The following is an 18999-nucleotide window of genomic DNA, read 5'->3' on the forward strand; positions in this document are numbered from 1 at the left end:
TGCAAAATCGCTTTTCAATGCGATTTTGCAATCCTTTGAGGGGCCGAGCGATCTCGCTTGGAATAAAATGTTATAATACCAAGTGTCTGGATTTCCTGCTTCCATCCATAGCCCCACCCCTAAAGGAAGAGGTTACAGGTGTTTATCTGATTGGTTATAGAAAAGCACCTATGACCTCTTCCTGGGCAGGGCTATGGACAGAAGTCGTACACCTGGTAAGGATAATACCGTTTTTATTATTATCGGAAGCACTGTACAGTTTATTGTACAGCACCTCAAAGCGTCGGGCAATCGCACTCACACTCAGAATTACAGCACACAGCGCTGATGTGATTTTAAAGTTTGTTCCAGGCGTTACCTTGGTTTCACAGTAAGAAAAAGTTGCAGTCATAACAAAATCTGTTACAGATTCATACATTTCTAGGCATAACTTGTAATTTATGAGAGTTTATCCGTTTGCATCCCTATTATTATACAGTATGTGCCACTGCTTTCTGGATAAAAGGTTATTAATTGATGATGATGACAAATATAGTTGCTTTTGGTCATATACCTAATAATGAAATCATGCACAGCGTAACTATATTTCCTACCTGGAGTTACTTTTCAGTTTATCTTATCCCTATGTTACAGAGGCCGAGCATCTGAAGGGTATTCTGAAGCACACCAATGCTGGTAAGAACTCAGGAACGTCGTCATCTGGCTCCTGAAAGGTCACTTACTATAGCTATCCCACATAATTTAATGCAAACCTACATCAAATACTGTATTTTTTGGACTATAAGACTGACTTTTTCTCCCCCAATAGTGGAGGATAAAGTTACCGCGTCTTATAGTCCGAATGCAGGGAGTTCCTGAATGTGAACACCTGCCAATACGAACCGCCAACCCGCCGCAATGTCGGGTGCTCCCTGTATTGTGCCCATGCAGAGGAGGATGCGGGGACGCAAAGGGGCATAGCGGAGGACACAAGGGGGACACAGAGGGGCATAGAGGAGGCCACAAGGAGGACAGAGGAAGACACAGCGAGACACAAGAGGTACAAGGGGGCATGAGGTACAAAGAGGGCATAATCCACAAGATGCCCCTTCACCATGGATGCACCAGGTTTAGTATATATTTTTCCCCCTGGTTTTTGTCCTCTAAACTTAGTTGCGTCTTATGGTCAGGAGCATTTTATAGTCCGAAAAATACAAAGCATATACAAATCTATTGATTATTAAGTTATAATATGGACACACCTGAAGTTGTCGTCCCCCCCCCCCCCGGTTTCTATTCTTTAAATTTAATGCTACCTCATATTTTTGTGTTTTCAAAGACAGTTCTATGGTCTTCCGGAGTTCTTCAGTTTATTGACTCATAGGGTTTTATAGCAAAATTAGGAACCTCCCTCCCCCGCCAAGATCTAGTCAATGCAAGAACACCTTCCCTAACCGCATGAGTAAACATGGCAATATACGCATACATGCAACAACAGAGAGATACAGTTGTAGGGTGTAGGAGAGCAGGAAAATATACGGTAAAAGGGTCATGAACCCTTTAAGGACCATCTAGGCCCCTCTCTAGGCCCCCATAGCAACCACTATGGCTGCTATTAACATGCCCCCATTCACATTATACAGCTTATAATCTTAACTATAGCAGTCCATGAAATAACAGGTTACAACAGCCTTTTAGGTCTTTGTCCCAAATAGAAGGTTTTATATCTGAAAAAAAAAACAGATTCCTAGTTGCCCAGGTTTCTGTATATTTAGTAACATACTGGTTCCAAGCTGATAGATTGCCATAGGCAACAATACCAAGTGCCTTAAAACTTTGGAACACTTCTCTGACATAAGGCCCACTGTGTATTTATTACATTTGGAGCTCCATATAATTGAATAAGAATAATATTTGTTTTTCTTACTCAGCACCTAATGTAGCTCTCAATGGTCAATCAGACCAGTCCAGCACAGACGGAGGTGACTCCAGTAAAGCCATTGATGGAATATTGTCTAGCTGTGCCAAGACCACTAGTCAGAGCCACCCCTGGTGGTCACTGGACCTGACCGCTCTCCACAAAGTGTTCTTTGTTGTCTTGACTAACAGCAGGGATGCCACTCCTGGAAATCTAGATGGTGCCGAGATCCATATAGGAAACTCTGCGACCAGCTGGAAGAAAAATCCTGTGTAAGTGTTTCATTTATTCTAATACTTGCCTATTTCAGCTGATGACGTTCATGTGCATACGCAGGCTATTTTCAGGTTTACTTTAGATAAAAGATCCAGTACACATATAAAATATATTTCTCTGCTGCTCTATCACCTCCCATGATCATATTTTTTCTTATAAAGTTCGAAATGCTGAAAGTGTACCGGAGGCGACATGTGACAAGAGGAGATAAACATGTGTATGTACTATGCCAAACATATTAACCACTTGTTGCATCCACTGCAGTATATCTATGCCCTGGGAAACTTCACTGAAGTCCCAGGGACGTACATATGTGTCTACTGCATCAGACATCCCGTGTTCGCTCCCGCGTGGGTACTCATATCCACCCGTTAGAGGGGAGATGAATTAATTAATCTAAGCCCCCGTGTCAATGATTGCCAGCATCAATGAGAAGCCTGTGTCGTATCTTCTGGAGTAACACATCAACGCATTACTTTCTGTTTAGTGTGCTAATAGTACGCAACGGAAAGTAATGCGCCAGTAATGCAAAAAAAAAGCCAATTAAAACATAAATAGTTAACTTAGGGACTGATATGTATGTCAAGAGGGTATATTACTGTTATTTTTGAATTATTTTTGTGGGCTTGTAAATAGTGATGGATACAAAACTGAAAAAATGCACCTTTGTTTCCAAATAAAATATTGGCGCTATACATTGTGATAGGGACAAAATTTAAATATTATAATAACCGGTATTATAATAACTGGTAATAACCAGGATACATTGGCAAATAAAATGTGTGGGTTTTAATTATGGTAGCATGCATTATTTTAAAAGTATAATGGCCAAAAATGGAGAAATGAATGAAAATGGAGAAATTATTTTTTTCCCCATTTTTTTCTTAGTATTGATGTGAAAAAAGGATTTAGAATAAAATACTTCCTAGCAAAATGTACCTGTAATGCTGGGGGGTCATACTTTCTGACCACACCGCACAACAAGGATAAGAGCTGGATAATGGAAGAGGCTACACAGGCTGCCCACAGCGCTGCTCTTGCGATAGCAGACAGATACAAGACAGACTGGAGAGAGATAGCCAATAGCAATGGCTACTTCGCAAGGACAGGACTAGGAGGACAGAGGCTGACAGGAAGAATGCTTGCTAATCTAGTCACTGCCTCAGTGACAGCAAGCATTCACAAAGACAAGAGTGAGGTAACCAATAGCAACCGCAGCAATGGCTACCTCGCAAGGACAGGACCATGCTAGCTAAGCACGGGTAATCACGCAAAGCGCAATCTACCAAAACGTGCTAAAAACTGACTAGCTGAACACAGGATATCAACAGTTCGAGTACGTGTATATCAGCGGCACTGATATATCACCGTGACACGAATACAAGGAAAATAACAAACGCTGACTAGAATATGTATATATTGGCGATAAACCAATATATAACATAAGCAAGGAGACTAGCTAGATCTGGACTGGAGCAATACAGCAAACTAACTAGGCAATACAAACAATACAAATTCTCTGCACTAGAAGGAGTACGTATATATGTCCCCGTGGGAAATATATAATCATAGCTCCACAAGATAACTGAACTACAAAGTAACAAGACAAGGAATATTATTCACAGTATCAAAGGACCCAGTAACAGCTTAGACAGAGCTGAAACTATGACGGGTGAGGTCTAAAAGGGGAGGCAGACTTTTATGCTGGCATCAGCCAATGGATGCAAACATGCAAATCTCCACACAGCTGAATGGTAATCATTCAATCCTGAGCTGGCTTGGTTACCATTTGCTAGCTGAAAGACTATCTGTACCAATGCATGCAGTCCTATGCAACAACACGCATGCAGGAAATCCAGGGCTATATGGATGCAGTTCAGCTGTAGTAAGCCATTGGTGGAATGATTACAGCATTCTGAGCTGCCCAGAACTGCAGAGCAATTGCAAATGACAATGTGACTCATTGCAAATGCACAACCGAATGCAGGCTGACAAGCCAGAACTGTCCATTTGCAGCTCCACCGTAATGGACAGCACACGCCACAGGAGGCATCCTTACAGTACCACCCAAAGAAAGCCTAATTGGCGGTGAAAAAAACAAGATATTGATCATTTTGTTGTGATTAGTAGTGATTAAGTTATTGGCGAATGAAAGGGAGGAGCGCTGAAAGGAGACAATTGTTCTGGTCCTCATGGGGAAAAAAACCCTTAGTGGTCAAGTGGTTAATAACCAGGCTATTTTACGTGATTTATTTCGCTGCCTGAAAGAGTTAATTTCTAGGCATAGAAGTGGTAGCTTCTGACTTGTCGGTACCTTGTCGGGAATATAGTAAACATCAGTGATAAGCAGATTACAGCCATAAACATTTTCCTGGCAGTACACAACTTCTGAGGGTAGGGAGAGAGAAAATACATGAACTATTGACCTTTTTCTAACTCTATCTAAATATACCACATTTTAACCACTCTTACTGTGAAAAACCTCTAAGTCAATGGCAAATTGTTCTTTCCTCCCTACACAGATTTTGTCCCCTTGTCCTGTGAACAAGGTTATGGACGAAAATATTGTCTGACAAGCTTTTGTATTGCTCTATGATGTATTTATACATAATAATTAGATCACTTCTAAGGCGTCTTTTCTCCAGACTAAATAAGCCCAATTTACCTAACCTTTCCTGGTAAGTGAGACCAATTCTCTAAGTCCAGTTTATCTAAACTTTCCAAGTTTGACCAATTATCTAGCTTGTCTCATTTGCTTCAAACTCCAATGTCCTTCCTGCAATGTGATGCCCTGGACTGCAGTGTTGCTCGGATACCTCATTATCCTATTAGAGTTTGGTCGAATTCGGATAGTAAACTATCCAAATTCACTCGAAGTTCAATATTCGAGTTAATCGAATATCCGATCCGACCTCGGATATCCGACGTCACTATCCGAGTCTGTATTCGAGTAAAATATTCGAGCTGGCCTTAAATAGCTTTTAAAACTTGTATTGGAGGTCAATGATGCATGAAACTACCTTTTTTATGAAGAAAAACATCAAGTGATTATGTGGTGATGTAGTAGTTATAAAAAAGGTATCAAAAGTAGTAAATTAACTTCATGAAAAGTGTTTGCATGAGAAGGTGTGTCCAAAATGGTTGTTGGAAGTCTTCATTTACATCATCTTCATCTTCTTCTTCTATATCTTCTTCTTCTTCTATATCTTCTTCTTTTTCTTCTTCTTCTATATCTTCTTCTTTTTCTTCTTCTTCTATATCTTCTTCTACTCGAATCTTCTTCATCTTCTACTTCTTGTATCTTCTTCAATTATCTTTTTCTTCTTCTATATCTTCTTCTTCTTCTTCTATATCTTCTTCTTCTTCTATATCTTCTTCTTCTTCTTCTTCTTCTATACCTTCTTCTTCTTCTATATCTTCTTCTTCTTCTTCTTCTTCTTCTCCTTCTTCTATATCTTCTTCTTCTAAATCTTGTTCTTCTTGTTATATATCGTCTTCTTCTTGTTATATCTTCTTCTTCTTCTTCTTCTTGTTATATCTTCTTCTTCTTCTTCTTCTTCTTCTTCTTCTTCTTCTTCTTCTTCTTCTATATCTTCTTCTTCTTCTTCTTCTATATCTTCTTCTATATCTTCTTCATCTTCTATATCTTCTTCTTCTTCTATATCTTCTTCATCTTCTATTTCTATATCTTCTTCTTCATCTTCTTCTTCTATATCTTCTTCTTCTTCGTCGTCTTCTTCTTCTATATCTTCTTCATCTTCCTCTTCTATATCTTCTTCTTCTATATCTTCTTCTTCCTCTTCTTCTCTATCATTATTTTATGTGTCTTGGTTTTCCTTTCTTTTGTAATATTTTTTTTTACTTCATTTGTGGAGATATGTTATTTTAATAACACCATAGTTATATTTGTGTTGATGGCATAATAGGTAGGTAGTGGCACATTGCAAGCCACAGCGCCTTTTTCTGTGTACCCTGGCGGTGGTAAAACACAGACATCAGCAGGAGGAGGAAGTAGTTGCAGGCTTGCAGCTATTGTAGTGTGGTAATAGCTGCCGGTAGGAGAGTGGGTGGGCAGGTGGCAGCAGAAAATAGTTCTTCTTCTGTTCTCCCTGGCAGTGGTAGCAGCACACAGACAGCAGAAGCTCAATGCAGCTACAGGAGGAGGAGTAGTGTGCGTCAGGCAGTGTGATGTGACTGACATAATAGGCCCTGGTTCCTAGCGGTGGTTCCAGGGCCGTAAATAAACAGCATGAGGTTCCAGACAGCGGTCGTGAAGCCCACATTGTGTCCAATACACAATTGGGACAGCACAGTTTTCAACCCGGACACCTCTACATTAATTACAATTTTTTTTTTTAAATGGATGCAGCTATTTTTGAGCGTAATAGCTGGTGGCGCATGGGCAGCAGAACCTTGTAATGTGTTCCCTGGCAGTGGAGACACAGACAGCAGGAGGAAATACAACAGCAGGCAGCGTGAGGAGGATGAGTGTGTGTGGCAGACTGGCATTTGGCAGCAGGCAGCAGGAGGGCAGGCAGCGAGACATAATAGGCCCTGGTTCCTAGCGGTGGTTCCAGGGCCGTAAATACACAGCATGAGGTTCCAGACAGCGGTCGTGAAGCCCACATTGTGTCCAATACACAATTGGGACAGCACAGTTTTCAACCCGGACACCTCTAAATTAATTACAATTTTTTTTTTCAAATGGATGCAGCTATTTTTGAGCGTAATAGCTGGTGGCGCATGGGCAGCAGCACCTTGTAATGTGTTCCCTGGCAGTGAAGACACAGAAAGCAGGAGGAAATACAGCAGCAGGCAGCGTGAGGAGGTTGAGTGTGTGGCAGACTGGTAGCAGGCAGGAGGGCAGGCAGCGAGACATAATAGGCCCTGGTTCCTAGCGGTGGTTCTAGGGCCGTAAATACACAGCATGAGGTTCCAGACAGCGGTCGTGAAGCCCACATTGTGTCTAATACACAATTGGGACAGCACAGTTTTCCACCCGGACACCTCTAAATTAATTACAATTTTTTTTTTCAAAATATATAATGAAGGGCAGGAAGCTATTTTTGAGCGAAATAGCTGATGGCGCATGGGCAGCAGCACCTTGTAATGTGTTCCTTGGCAGTGGAGACGCAGACAGCAGGAAGAAATGCAGCAGCAGCAGGTGTAATGTGTGTGTGTGTCACTTCATGTCCCCCTCTCGCCGACAACAGGGGCCAGGAATTCGCCTTCCACCCAAGCCTGGTTCATTTTGAGAAACGTCAGTCTGTCCACAGACTTGTGAGACAGACGAGATCGCTTCTCAGTGACGACTCCACCGGCTGCACTGAAGCAACGCACTGACAGTACGCTGGAAGGGGGGCAGGAGAGCACTTCCAAGGCGTACTGCGCAAGCTCGCTCCAGATCGGCAGGTGCTTGACCCAATACTCCATGGGATCAACAGGGGCCACGCTGTCAAGCCCGCTGAAGGACCCCATGTAGTCAGCCACCATGCGGGTCAAGCGCTGCCTGTGACTGGAGAAGGATGCTGCTGCAGACACCTCCTCTCTAGTCCTTGGCAGCTCTACACTCATGTAGAGCACTTGGGTCAGAGACAGCAGGTCTGTGGTGCGCGTGCGCTTGCTGCTGGTGGATGCAGGCACCTGCTGCTGCCTCTGTGCTGGCTGGACAGTGGGGGTGGATGTCTGAGGGAAGGCTTCCTCCAAGCGCTCAACAAGGGACAGCTGCAAATCCCTCATTTGTTGCGCACGGTCTCCTCCTGCAGGCAGGAACTGGCTGAGCTTCCCCTTCAGACGTGGGTCCAGCATCATGCAGATCCAGATGTCCTCCCTCTGCTTCATCTGGATCACCCTTGGGTCCTTGCGCAGGCACCTCAGCATGTGCGCTGCCATTGAGTCTGGCCACGTCTGCTGGCACATCATCGGCAGCCCCAGAGCCGACAGTGCTGTCCTCCTCTTCCTCTGCCTCCTCCACCTCATCCTCACTCCACCCCCGCACCAGTCCAGCTGCGCTCTGCTGCTCCCCCTCATCAGCAGCAAGGTCAGGGACCTCCACCAACTCCAAGCCCTCCTCCTCAGAGGTGGCCTGTGAAGCTGCCTGCAGCTCCTGCTGGTCCAAGGCTGCCGTTCCCTCTTCCAGCAGTGCGTACAGGGCCCTGTCCAGCACACACACCAAGGGGACCCACTCGCACACCATTGCATGGTCCCTGCTTACCATGTTGGTGGCCTGCAGGAAGGGTGCCAGGACGGAGCACACCTGCTGCATGTGCCCCCAGTCCCCCGTGGAGATGATGGACGGGAGGTTGGTGGCGGCACGCCCAGTTGCAGTGATGGAGGCAACTGTTGCTCGTGCAAGGTACTGGCTGACAGCCTGCCTCTGTTCAACCAGACGCTCCAACATCGCCAGGGTGGAGTTCCAGCGAGGTGGAACATCGATCGTGAGCCGGTGCTGTGGCAGGTGCAGCTCCTTCTGCACCTCTTCCAGACTCGCTACGGCTGCAGGCGAGTGCCGGAAATGACGCACAACCTTCCTTGCCGCCTCAAGGAGTCGGTCCATCCCCTGGTAGGTCCGCAGGAACTTTTGGACTACCAGGTTCAGGACGTGCGCCAGGCAGGGGATTTGTTCAGGTCTCCCCTGCTGATTGCAGCAACCAGGTTTGCTCCATTGTCGGACACCACCTCTCCAACTCTGAGGCCTCTGGGGGTCAGCCAATTCCTCTCCTGCTCTCGGAGTTTGGCCAGGACATGGTTCGCTGTCAGTTTGGTCTTCCCCAGGCTGACCAATTCCAGCAGCGCTTGGCAGTGGCGGGGCTTCACGCTGCTGCTGAGGCAGGGGGTTTGGGCTGGTGTGCCTGAGGATGGAAGCGGATCAGATGAACCTGCTGCAATTCCGCTGACCCTGCATGGTGGCACCACCCACTGCGTTGTTGGTGCTGCTGCTGCTCTGACAGTGCCCGATGCTGCTCCTTCCTCCTCACCTCCTTCCACCAAGCTGACCCAATGCGCGGTGAAGGACAGATAGCGGCCTGCTCCATGAGTCCATGGTGACGTGGACCCGTTGACCCACCGCGTGCTCCAGCCCTCTCCCGACATTGGCCATCACAGAGCGGTGAAGTGCAGGGATGGCCGTGCGTGCGAAAAAATGTCGGCTGGGGATTGGCCAATCGGGGGCTGCACACATCAGGAGCGCACGCATGTCGCTCCCCTCCTGCACAAGAGAATAAGGCAGGAGTTGGGAGCACATGGCCCATGCCAGCAAGCCGTTCAGCTGACGCACGCGACGGCTGCTGGGAGGCAGAACCCTGAACACCCCCTGGAAGGTGTCGCTGAGCAGGGTCTGGCGACGCATTTTGCTGGCACGGGAATCAGTGGAGGGAGCAGAGGAGGCCACTGAGGACTGGCTGCCAGAACAGGCCTCAGTGTCAGCGGCAGGAGTTGCAGAGGGAGGAGGAGCAGTGTGTTTCTGACGCACTCCTGCTGGTGCTGCTGGAGGAGGTGGAGGAGGGCGGGTGGCTGCTGCCGACGGCTTTGCAGTGGTGGCGAGTCTGCCACTGCCAGCTTCCTTCAACTTCATGAACTCCTCATGCTCATGAAAGTGTTTCCCTGCAAGATGGTTGACCAGAGAGGTGGTGCCAAACGCAGAGGGCTCCTTCCCTCTGCTGAGCTGCCGGTGGCACTGGTTGCAAGTGGCATACTTGCACTCCACATATGGCAGGGTGAAGAAATTCCAAATTGGGGAGGTGAAGTTGCCCCTTCGGCTGGAAGGTGCTGCTGCCTCTGGTCTCCCCGTGGTGGTTGGGGGGGGGGGGGGGAATTCTTGGTGCGGCTGGTGGTGGCACTGGCAGAACTCGTCTCCGGATCAGCACGCTGTGTGGCCTGCATACCACGCCCACTTGTGATCCTACCCATGCCTGTGATGCTGATCCTTCTAGCAAGGCCCGCAGATGCATCCTCCTCCTCCTCCTCAGAGCTGATGACATCCCCACTCCCAGGACCTGGCACCCAGTCTCTGTCCTTCACCCTGTCATCATCATCCTCCCCCTCCGCAAACATGTCCTGCTGGGATCCCACAAACTGCCCATCTGCATGCATGGGCGGATGGACAGTCACCACTGTCTGACTATCCAAAGCATCATCCCCCAAAGTGCCCATGAGCATTCCTTCCTCCTCCAATTCTGCCGCAACAGCACTCCATAACCCCGCTGTGCTTGGGGATAAGAAGGTGCTGAGTGACAGGGTGCTGGTGTCGCCCGCTGGGGCTGGAGAACTGCACTCCTCCTCCTCCTCCCCAGGCAGTGCTGGTCGGCTGCTGCTGCTCTTGCGAACAGGAGTGGTGGCGGGGGTGGAGGACTCGGTTCCAGAGCTAATGGTGGCCTGCTCATCCACCATCAGTTCCACCACAGAGTCTGCGTCCTGCTCCTCAATAGGACGGCTACGACCTGGCGGTGGGAGGAACATCTGCGCCACACGCTGCTGCTGCTGCTGTGTCTCTGCAGCGTGACTCCCAGCTGTTGGGCGGCCAAGGCGTCCACGGCCAGTGGCTAATGGCGGAATAGCCACTGGTGCAGACGCAGAACTGCGCATGGTGGTGGTGGCGCGGCTGCCACGCCCACAACCTCCTCTCTTGGCGATGCACTTGCTGCCTCTGCCCAAACCACGGCTGCCAGTGCCAGACATTGTATATTTTTAATATTATACAAATGAAAAAAAAAACTTATGTATGTAAAGGCGGGGGGACAAGTGGGGTACTTTAATGGGGTGGGACTGGTGGTGGTGGGTGTGTGAGGTGATGGACAGGTGTACTCTACAGCAGAGATCGGTGTAGCACTAACGAGAGAGTGCGCAGTGCGCACACAAAGACCCTAGCTGACGCTGACTGACGGTGTCCCTATACACAGACTACAGTACAATTCAGCGAATACACAATACAAGTAATATAAACAATAGGACGGGTGTAGCACTAACGAGAGGGCGCGGACAGCGCAGACGTGCACTGCGCACACAAAGACCCTAGCTGACGCTGACTGACGGTGTCCCTATACACAGACTACAGTACAGTACAATTCAGCGAATACACAATACAAGTAATATAAACAATAGGACGGGTGTAGCACTAACGAGAGGGTGCGGACAGCGCAGACGTGCACTGCGCACACAAAGACCCTAGCTGACGCTGACTGACGGTGTCCCTATACACAGACTACAGTACAATTTGGCGAATACACAATACAATAAACAATAGGAAGGGTGTAGCACTAACGAAAGGGTGCGGACAGCGCAAACGTGCACTGCGCACACAAAGACCCTAGCTGACGCTGACTGACGGTGTCCCTATACACAGACTCCAGTACAGTATAGTCAGCGAATACACAATAGAAGTAATATAAACAATAGGACGGGTGTAGCACTAATGAGAGGGTGCGGACAGCGCAGACGTGCACTTCGCACACAAAGACCCTAGGTAACATGGTGACGGACGGTCCCTATACACAGACTAGAGTACACTACAGTACTACTAACTAAACAATAGAAGAATGTAGCTAAATAATAGAACAGATGTGACTAGATTACAGAGAGCAGATACAGGACAGGCATAGCAGTAAAGCTGGGCCTTGCTAACTACAAAATAGTACAAATCTATCTAACACAGAAGTAGTAGTACAGTAGAGTAGGACAGGTGAGAGCACAGGTAACTAGAGACTAGAGCACAGAGCAGGGCAGTCTGCCTTGCCTAGGCACAGGGCCTAGCTGCTGGCTGCAGCTGCAGCAGTGACAGTCTCCCTCCCTAGTCCCTAATCACACAAACTAAACTGCCTAAAATACAATCTATCTACAATACAAAGCAATACAGTTGAATATCAAGTGTTGGAGTGTAAAAACGCTTGGTTTAGAACAATATAAATGCACTTGCACACAGAGAAAAAGCACTGGAGCAATCTCTCAGTACAGTTAGTCAGTAAGTCGCAAGCAGGACGAGTGAGGCAAGATGGCGTCCGCTATTTATAGAGGGGGGCTTGGCCAGGCTCCCCCTCTGTGATTGGCTGCAGTCAGAGGGCTGGGAGCCCTCTGATTCGCTTGTGAGGGCTCGAGGTGACGTCAGACGTGACGCTATCCGAGCTCGTGATGCTATCCGAGCTCAGATAGCTAGGATATCTCCGGATAGCTGCTTGCTATCTGAGTGCGCTCGGATAGCACAGCCCGGATAGCTAATACTATTCGAGCTCGGTATTCGAGCTCGAACAGTGAAAAAAAGAGCTAGGATATCCGAGTATCTCGGATATCCTAGCTCAGATGAGCACCACTGCTGGACTGTATTACATACAGTATTTCAGATGAATTCCAGCAGAGTCATGTGACCTCCATTGCTGCTCCAAATCCCACAATTGGAGCATCTAGTAGATCCTATATGAATACAACTCAAAGGTTTCATTCTGGTCAGCTGGTTTTGTGACGTATTTGATTCAGAGACCTTCTTTTTCCTATTTATCCAATTTACCTTCTTTTTCCTATTTATCCAATAGATGTGGCACTGTGTCTTCCATTGGCCCTGGAGAGACTTTCTCTTTCAGCTGTGATGGGATGGAGGGGAGATATGTCACTGTTGTGCTTCCAGAGGAGGATAAAGCTCTCATCTTATGTGAAGTCCAGGTGTTTGGCCTCCATGTAGATACGCCGAGTAAGTTCTGTGACTGCCATTGGAAGCTATTGCAGCCTTTTACATGTTGCTTTATTCAACAGAGCTAAAATACTTAAAGGGAACCTGAAGTGAGTAAACATTATTTAAAATAAACACATGACGTAGCTGCAAATGAATATTACATACTAACCTCAATGTCAGTTCCTCTCAGAAGTTCACCATTTTCTTCTTACAGTGATCCCTACTAATTCTGACAATATTTTGTCAAAACTGAAATATACCAGTTGCTGTCAGTTATATATCAGCAGCTGTCTGTTACAACTGAATGTGCAAGGTAATGTCCATGTTTCCCTATGGCTCAAGTGGGTGATATTACAGTTTAACAGTGTGCTGACCAGGAAGCTGTAATGGGGTAATGGTCATTTTTAAAATGGAGGACAGAGAATTCCATTTATCACAGTGGACAAATGGGACGCAGGAGAGGAGAAAGAGATTGATGAGTAGACTACACAGGAGGTAGGTTTGGCCTGTGTATGGTTATTTTGACTTTTTATTTTCAGTTCAGGTTCTCTTTAACCACTTGCCGACCGCACACTCATAACGTGCGTCGGCAAAGTGGCAGCTGCAGGACCAGCGACGCAGTACTGCGTCGCCAGCTGCAGCCTAATTAATCAGGAAGCAGCCGCTCGTACGAGCGGCTGCTTCCTGTCAAATCACGGCGGGGGGCTCCGTGAATAGCCTGCGGGCCGCCGATGGCGGCTCGCAGGCTAGATGTAAACACAAGCGGAAATAATCCGCTTTGTTTACATTTGTACGGCGCTGCTGCGCAGCAGCGCCGTAAGGCAGATCGGCGATCCCCGGCCAATCAGCGGCCGGGGATCGCCGCCATGTGACAGGGGACGTCCTGTCACTGGCTGCACAGGACGGATAGCCGTCCTGTGCAGCCCCGATCACCGGGGGAGGCAGCAGGTAGGAGAGGGAGGGGGGAATTTCGCCGCGGAGGGGGGCTTTGAGGTGCCCCCCCCGCCACCCACAGCAGGCAGGAGAGATCAGACCCCCCCAGCACATCATCCCCATAGGGGGGAAAAAAGGGGGGCAATCTGATCTCCCTGCCTGCACCCTGATCTGTGCTGGGGGCTGCAGAGCCCACCCAGCACAGATCAATCAAACCAGCGCTGGTCCTTAAGGGGGGGTAAAGGGTGGGTCCTCAAGTGGTTAAAGGGACCATGAAGTGAGAGATATATGGAGGCTGCCATATTTATTTACTTTTAAACAGCATCGGTTGCCTGGCAGTCTTGCTGATCTCTTTGCTGCAGTAGCGTCTGACTCACACACCTGAAACAAGCATGTCAGATTTTTGTCAGAAACATCTAATCTACATATTTGTTTGGGGTCTATGGCTAAAAGTATTAGGCCTTGTTCACATTGAATGCGTTCAGAAATGTGTAAAAGAGCATGATAAAAACTGCATGCGTTGGTACACGTTTTAGTACCCGTTTCAGTGTATTGCGCTTTTTTAAAGCATGTTTTGCTTGTTGTAGCAGTAATTCATAAAGATTTGTTTTCAAATGAAAATGTGTTTTTTTCCATTCCCTTGCATTGATGTGTGCTTTACAGCTTATTGCACAGAAATGCATGCAACACTACGTTTTTGTAACGCAGCTCAGCGCAGCGCATAGATGTGAGCCAGGCACATTCATTACATGGAAAATCAATACCTTGCAGAATGCACAATGCAGAGCCGGGACAAGGTCCTCCAGCACCCAAGGCTGAGACACCAAAGTGCGCCCCTCCATCCCTCCCACCCCAGCTGTCACACACTGATTGCTATTAGACTAATAGGTGCCCCAGGGCCCACAACCTCCCCAACGCCTTAATCTCTAGTTATCTGGCTTGCAGTCACTGCCATGTATCCCCTTTTCTTATTTGTTTCTGCTTTAAACACAATTAGGAATGACAGCTGAATGAATCCTGCGCCCCCTCCTACACTGCGCCCTGAGGCTGGAGCCTCTCCAGCCTATGCCCCGGCCCGGCCCTGGCACAATGTGCTCTGAAAAGCGCACAAAGACGTACCTAGTGTGAACTGAACAAGGCCTTAGAAGCAGAGGATCAGCAGGACTGAACCAGGTAAAAAAGGGTGTCGTCAAAGATGGCACCGCCACAGATGGCAAAGTTAAAAGCCACGATTAGCAGCTATAAACGGTAATGGTTGCCCAGAGGCACCTGAGGTTTATAGCCGCTATTTATCGTTATTGACACATAATCGCTGCTTTTAACATTACCACAGTGAAAATATCGGGGCTAGAAGGCTGGGGTCTTTAGTATGTGTGTTGCGGGATCCTTCAGGGTTAAGGTTAGGCACCATCAGGGACCGGGGGTTAAGGTTAGGCACCATCGGGGACCGGAGTAGCGTGGATCAGGGGGGGAGGCCCTAGAGCTGCGCAGCCGCACTCGCTCATATGCGGACTGCGCAGCGGCGGCCAGCTCCGGCGGCCATCTTTGTGGAGGAGGAAGAGCCCGACCCGGGCCGGGGGGTCGGGACCGGCCGGGGGGCACATTGAGCTGCGGGGACCCGGCGGAACGGCACGGAGGGTGCGGACGGCGCCCTCCGTGCATTGCTATTACATGCAGGTATTTAACTTTTTAGGTCTTTTTCGCCTCGTAAGTCCTTTAAGGTTAGGTACCAGGGGTAGGTGGATAAGGTTAGGCACCAAGGGGGGTTAAGGTTAGACACCACCAGGGAGGGGTTAACATCAGCAGGACTGCCAGCCAACTGGTATTGTTTAAAATTAAATAAGTACCAGTATGTCAGCCTCCATATTTCTCTCACTTCAGGTTCCCTGTAAGATAGAATTTGACAAAAAAGCTCTAAAGAGCACAAAGTAGAAAGAAAAACATAAAAAAAATGTGAGTTGAAAGAGAAAAGCTCAGCATTCCAAGATTAGGTTCCACCATAGCGGCGGATTACAGATGCCATAACAACTTCATGGTCAGTAAAGTACTAATATAATAGGGCCCATCATGTATATTTTGCCAAGGGATCCAGTTTACCTGAAACCATCCTTGTAAATAATAACTGTTCTCCTATATAAAAAATGTGAAATGTTATTTGAAACCATCTTTGGAAATAAGTATTTTTCCTTAGAAAAAAACTCCAAAACATGAAATAAGAGGTTTATGGAGAGTATCATTGCTCACTGCCTTTTAAAAACTGTCACTTGCTGTTGTGTTGATCCTCTGCCACAATGCATTCTTAACCACTGACCAAAAACAAGCGTACAGACTAGGGGTCCACTAGCTGCATTAGCTTGCTTTTTCCAGGAGGAATACTCATTAAAGGGTACTTAAAGAGAACCCGGGGGGCAGATGAGACACAGAGCCATGTCCTCTGCCTAATGACATGGCTCTGTATCCTCACACTGCCCCTCTCTGCCCCCCCCCCACCTCCGCGCTATAGCCCCCTGAGTTTAGTGACAAGATTTGTCGCTAACTCGGAGGTAAAGACAGGGGACAGGAATTCCCTGATTAAAACGCCTGCCAGGGGCGTTCCTACAGGGTTTCCTGAACTGCCATTGGGTAGCTCTCTCCCTGGCCATGCCTCCTGCCACCCCCCGCCTCCCTGCAGGCTATGAGAGACACACAGCCTCTCAGTGCAGCATTGTGACCCAGAGGTCACAAAAGTGAAAATGGGCCATTGTGGCCCACGGGAGCTGCATTTTTTGCGGCTACCTGATCCTCTCAGCCCCGCGGATCAGATAGTCTCCTTTTCTTTTGCATTTTTTTAGTCCACCTCGGCCTCTCTTTAAAGTGAAAGTAATGTGGCCTCCGACCGAGTATCTCCTTGAATCGCACTACCATAGCTGGGAGCATTTTGCACATGCACAGTTGCAATTTTTACAAACTGCACAAGCACAGATTGCTCTCGGCTTTGGGACTGATTGAGGCAGGGAACACACTTGACTGTTTTCATGCGTGTTTTCTGCACAGAAAAACTGAGCTAGTCAATGGGCTAGTTAACATTTAATATGTTGTTCGCGCGCAGAAAAAAAACTGACATTCTGCATGATGACTTTGCACATTTTTTCAGTTTTCTTTATCAATTACATTAGCTGCAGCGAAAAAAATGTGCACATTTTCCTGCATAGAAACACACTTGCTGTGCAGAAAAAATATGCAGAAAAACGCATACAGAAAACCGAAAACTGTGTTCCCTTCCTGAGGAGGTTCGCAGCACCGGGCCATGCATGCAGCTTTTAGGAGCAGACAGCTGCTGAATGGAACAGAGCAGAACGACGGCAAGAACCCCAGGTAAGTTACACCGGTCGCATGACTTTCACTTTAGGTTTCCTTTAACTAGAGGAGACAAAGCGTCAATTATGTAAACACTTAAAGTGACTGTAACAAAAATTACAACGTTTTTTCTACCATCCTACAAGTTCCTAAACCTATTCTAATGTGCTCTGGCTTACTGCAGCACTTTGTACTATCAAGGTCTCTGTAATAAATCAATGTATCTTTCCCCTGTCAGACTTGTGGCCTGTGTCTGGAAGGCTGCCAACTCTTCCGTGCTGGTCTGTTCCTCTATGCACACTCCAGTGTGTGTTTTATTTACATAAGCCAGCAGCTTCTCTGCTATCTTATCAGTGATAGAAGAGAGCTGGATAAAAATCCTCCTCTGTTAGGCTGTGAAAGTAGCTGGCTGACACATACTGAGGAATTACAAACACAGGCACAGGCAGAGCTGTCTGCAGGAAGCCTGTAATGTTCAGTGCATGAGAGAAGAAGTGGACAGAAGGTAAACACACAAATGATCTTTTGAGATTCAAAAGGAAAGCTGTATACATCCTGCTTGTGTATGGATGTATTTTCTATGTGTGGACATATTGTACATCAATCTACTTCCTGTTTTGGTGGCCATTTTGTTTGTTTATAAACAAACTTTTTAAAACTGTTTTTGACTACTTTTAATGCGGCGGGGAGCGGCGAAATTGTGACAGAGGGTAATAGGAGATGTCCCCTAACACACTGGTATGTTTACTTTTGTGCGATTTTAACAATACAGATTCTCTTTAAAGGGGCACTATGGCGAAAAATTGTAACATTTAAAATATGTGCAAACATACAAATAAGAAGTATATTTTTTCCAGAGTAAAATGAGCAATAAATGACTTTTGTCCTATGTTGCTGTCACTTACAGTAGGTAGCAGAAATCTGACAGATGTGACAGGACTAGTTCATCTCTTCATAGGGGATTCTCAAGGATTTATTTATTTTCAAAAGCACTTAGTGAATGGCAGTTGCTCTGTCCAACTGCCAAAAAACTGTGTAGCGAGCAGGGAAGCTGGCCAGCATTATTGTTTAACTCCTTTTTTAGGGAACATCTTTATAAAGAATAAAAAAAGCCTTGCTGAGAATCCCCTATGAAGAGATGGACTAGTCCAAAACCTGTCACTTCTGTCAGATTTCTACTACCTACTTTAAGTGACAGCACCATAGGAGAAAAGAAATGTATGGCTCATTTTACTCTGGAAAAAACATACTTCTTATTTGTTTATGTTTGCATATATTTTACATTTTCAAATGTTTCGCCATAGTGCCCCTTTAATGTGTATGTTATTAACAATTGATCACAAGAGCAACTATTTTGGGAATTAAAATACTGTACAACATGCTGTGTAGCTATAGCCCAGCAGTTGCTGTTGTATGGAGAGGAGAGGAGGGACAATAGATGGCAAATGAGCTAGCAGCATCCTATGGTGCAGGGGTGGGGGGAGCACTACGCAAGAGAAGGCAATGTGCTGTAGCGATCCCTCATTGTGGGGTACTGTACATGTGTATGAGGTTTTACCATGGAGGCCAGGCAAAGATAACAGCTTCTATATTTCTCATACATTTATTTATAGGTGGAGACTGGAATGGAGATCTGGAGCTCCAAATGCAGCATCATGGAGGTAAAATGTATGATGAAATCTATATGAAATCACATTACGCTCTAAAAAACTTCCAGTTATTTTCAGCATGCCACTGCCAACGCAAGAATCAGTTTCTATCTAACATAGATTGTGAAAATTGTTGAGCAAACCTGAAGCAAAAATAAACGTATGAGATAATGCATTGTATGTGTAGTACAGCTAAGAAATAGAACATTATTGGCAAAGAAAGGAGTCTCATTGTGTTTTCCAGTACAGGA

At 46.8% G+C, this 18999-nt stretch overlaps 1 protein-coding gene across 2 annotated transcripts in view; it reads left to right on the forward strand.

Moving 5' to 3' along the window:
- The window catches only part of LOC137532542 (uncharacterized), an 81781-nt gene that overhangs the window by 50041 nt on the left and 12741 nt on the right, over nt 1-18999 (forward strand). For both annotated transcript variants that reach the window (XM_068253153.1, XM_068253154.1), the window contains 4 exons: nt 634-675; nt 1911-2169; nt 12694-12848; nt 18713-18760. In XM_068253153.1, coding sequence (XP_068109254.1) covers nt 634-675; nt 1911-2169; nt 12694-12848; nt 18713-18760 — 504 coding nt within the window. The remainder of the gene's footprint in view (nt 1-633; nt 676-1910; nt 2170-12693; nt 12849-18712; nt 18761-18999) is intronic.

This window comes from Hyperolius riggenbachi, chromosome 9 (assembly GCF_040937935.1).
Source record: "Hyperolius riggenbachi isolate aHypRig1 chromosome 9, aHypRig1.pri, whole genome shotgun sequence".
Taxonomy (NCBI): Eukaryota; Metazoa; Chordata; class Amphibia; order Anura; family Hyperoliidae; genus Hyperolius; species Hyperolius riggenbachi.